At 65.3% G+C, this 2,576-nt stretch overlaps 2 protein-coding genes across 2 annotated transcripts in view; both read left to right on the forward strand.

Moving 5' to 3' along the window:
• Positions 1-395: 395 nt before the first annotated feature.
• On the forward strand, positions 396-1,010 carry H696_02012 (hypothetical protein; the record flags this gene model as incomplete). The annotated part of the gene is made up of 1 exon (XM_009495910.1): positions 396-1,010. One exon carries the CDS (start codon positions 396-398, stop codon positions 1,008-1,010), a length of 615 nt encoding a protein of 204 aa, XP_009494185.1.
• Positions 1,011-1,388: 378 nt separating this feature from the next.
• H696_02013 (hypothetical protein) overlaps positions 1,389-2,576 on the forward strand; it is a gene marked incomplete at both ends in the record, with an annotated part of 1,477 nt that continues 289 nt past the window's right edge. Inside the window, 4 exons of the mRNA XM_009495911.1 lie at positions 1,389-1,546; positions 1,663-1,776; positions 1,920-2,046; positions 2,195-2,396. Of these exons, the coding sequence (XP_009494186.1) occupies positions 1,389-1,546; positions 1,663-1,776; positions 1,920-2,046; positions 2,195-2,396 (601 nt within the window). The remainder of the gene's footprint in view (positions 1,547-1,662; positions 1,777-1,919; positions 2,047-2,194; positions 2,397-2,576) is intronic.

Consider the following 2,576-nt stretch of genomic DNA (forward strand, 5'->3'; position numbering starts at 1 on the left):
CACACGCACACACACGCACACACACGCACACACATGGCCACGCCCCAGGGCGCGAGATCTTCCTCCGCGCCCCTGTACCCTCCGACTGGCTCTTCCCCTTCGTCCCGACCTTCCTCCAACACCTGCCCTACGGCCAGCTCGTGTCGGTGGTCTTCATGATCGGTTCCCTGCTGATGATGTGCTCTGGGTATGTGCCGGCTGTTTCCCGGCCCTTCCGCGCGCACGCGCGCCTGCCCCCCACCTCCATCCTTCCCTTTAGCCACTGGGGTGCCGTGCCCCTTCCCACTTTCCGAGCTGACCTCCGCTCTCTGGCCCCCGCCTCTTGCCATGCATGCGAATGCGCCTGGCCGCGCCCATCCCCCATCCCCCCCCCCCCCCTGCGCAGCGTGTCCAACATGCTCAAGCAGTCACGCGAGTTCGGCAACTCCCCCGGCAAGGCCCTCCAGCGCCTGGTTCCCTTCTTCTCGCTGACCGCCTTCAGCCTGGTCTTCATGCATTACGGCGCCACCGGCGGCGTCTTCCAGGGGGTCCTGGTCAAGCGCCACATGCTGGCCTTCACTTTTGCCTTCGGCTTCGACTTCTCGCAGCTGGTGGCCCGGGTCATCCTGGCGCACTTGACCCGCAGCCCGAAGTCCTATCCCGGGGGCATCCTTTCACACATCGGGTCTCTGATCCCAATCACCGGGGCCGTCGGGGCCCTGTTCGGCCTTTTCGGCGGCACCCCCGAGGCCGATGACCGGGCCGTCCAGTGGCTTTACATCTGGCTCGCCCTCAGCACCCTGCACTATGCCTTCATGGTGTGGGCCGTCATCAATCAGATTTGCAATTTCCTCGGGGTCGGGTGCCTGCGCATCGTTCGCCGGCCCTCGGGCAATTACCACCGCCGGTCGCAGCAGCGCATGGCCGCCGCTGCGGCCGCCGCCTCGGCCTCGTCCAGCTCCGTGGCCTCGGCCGGATCGACGGTCTTCCCCCCGGCGTCCAGGCTGGACTCCCGGCGAGCGCATGCCTGAGTGCGCCGCGCCCCCCCCCCCGCCAACACACGCACATACGCCCACACGCCTGCGATTGCATCTGCACTTGCACCTGCACTTGCACCTGCTTCCGCCCGCCTTGCCTTCTCGCCGGCCCCTCGCCTCCGCCTGCCTGCCCCTGGAGTCGACACACCGGGAAGAAACCCGCCCAACAAAACCGCCAGGCAAGTCTCCGCGCCTGGAAGAGGGAAATGTCCGTGCTTCGATAACGGAGCAAGAGAGCACGGGGGGAGGGGAGTGCCTCCCTCGCGTCCCGCCCCGCACCGCCATCTGGTCGCTGACACTCGCTGCCGCCGCCGCCGCCGCCGCCGCCGCCGCCGCTGCTGCCGCCCTCTGGCAGAGATCTGGCCAGACACCATGACCCTCGGGCTCCCCTCCATCCGGCCGATCCCGGCTGACGCCCTGCCGGCGCTGCTCGCCTACAAGTACAATGCCATCGACCGGTCACTCCTGTCGAAGTATGTCCTCCAGCCGTACTGGACGTGGCTCGTTCAGTTTGTCCCGAGCTGGGTCGCGTGCGTGGCCACTTGAACACCATGCAGAAGGCATGCTGCTGCATCGAGCTCACCCGCCTGCCTCCTGCCCATTTGCCCCTCCCGGCCGTCGATGCGCGTCGGCCCATCCACCCCAGGCCAAACTTGGTGACTCTCACCGGGCTACTCTTCATCGTGGCCAATGTTTTGACCTTGTGGGCTCTCACCGGCCTGGAGATGGAGAGCTCCGGCCCCGCGTGGATGTACTACTGGTGCGTCACGCTCGGTCGCGCGCGCACACATGCACATACACATGCGAATGTGTTCCTCCTTGGGGCATGGCTCTCGCGCCCCCATGTCGACTGCTGACCATCGATCATCTTGCCCCCCCCCCCCCTTGCTTGGCGGCCGGCAGGTTCGGTCTTGGCCTGTTTGCGTACACCTCGCTCGATGCCATCGACGGGAAGCAGGCCCGCAAGACCAACACCTCCGGGCCTCTTGGGGAGCTGTTCGACCATGGCTGCGACGCGATTAACACCTTCGTACGTCCTGCTGCCGGCAAGGCACAGCGCGGCGTACACGCGTGCCCACACCTCCACAGGCCACTTACCCCGACGAGACATCCCCACGCTGCCACCATCACCAACAACAACAACAACAACAACAATGACAATGACAACCCCATCGCAGCTTGGCACCATCATCATTACCCATGTCACCGGAGTCCAGAACTCCTGGTGGCACCTAGCCTACCTGTTCATCGGGACATCTTACTTTTTCCTTGTCACCTGGGAAACATACCACACCGGCACCCTGGCGCTGGGGATCATCAACGGCCCGGTCGAGGGGACCATGCTGCTGACCTTCTTCTTCCTGATGACCGGCTACACCGGTATGTGGGACCCGTCATTTTTTGCGCCCGCAACAAATGGCCCACCGCCATCTGACCGCCTCATCCTGCCCTGCCCACACGCACACACACGCACACACACGCACACACACGCACACACATGGCCACGCCCCAGGGCGCGAGATCTTCCTCCGCGCCCCTGTACCCTCCGACTGGCTCTTC

This window comes from Fonticula alba, assembly GCF_000388065.1.
Source record: "Fonticula alba strain ATCC 38817 unplaced genomic scaffold supercont2.3, whole genome shotgun sequence".
In the NCBI taxonomy this organism is placed as follows: Eukaryota; order Rotosphaerida; family Fonticulaceae; genus Fonticula; species Fonticula alba.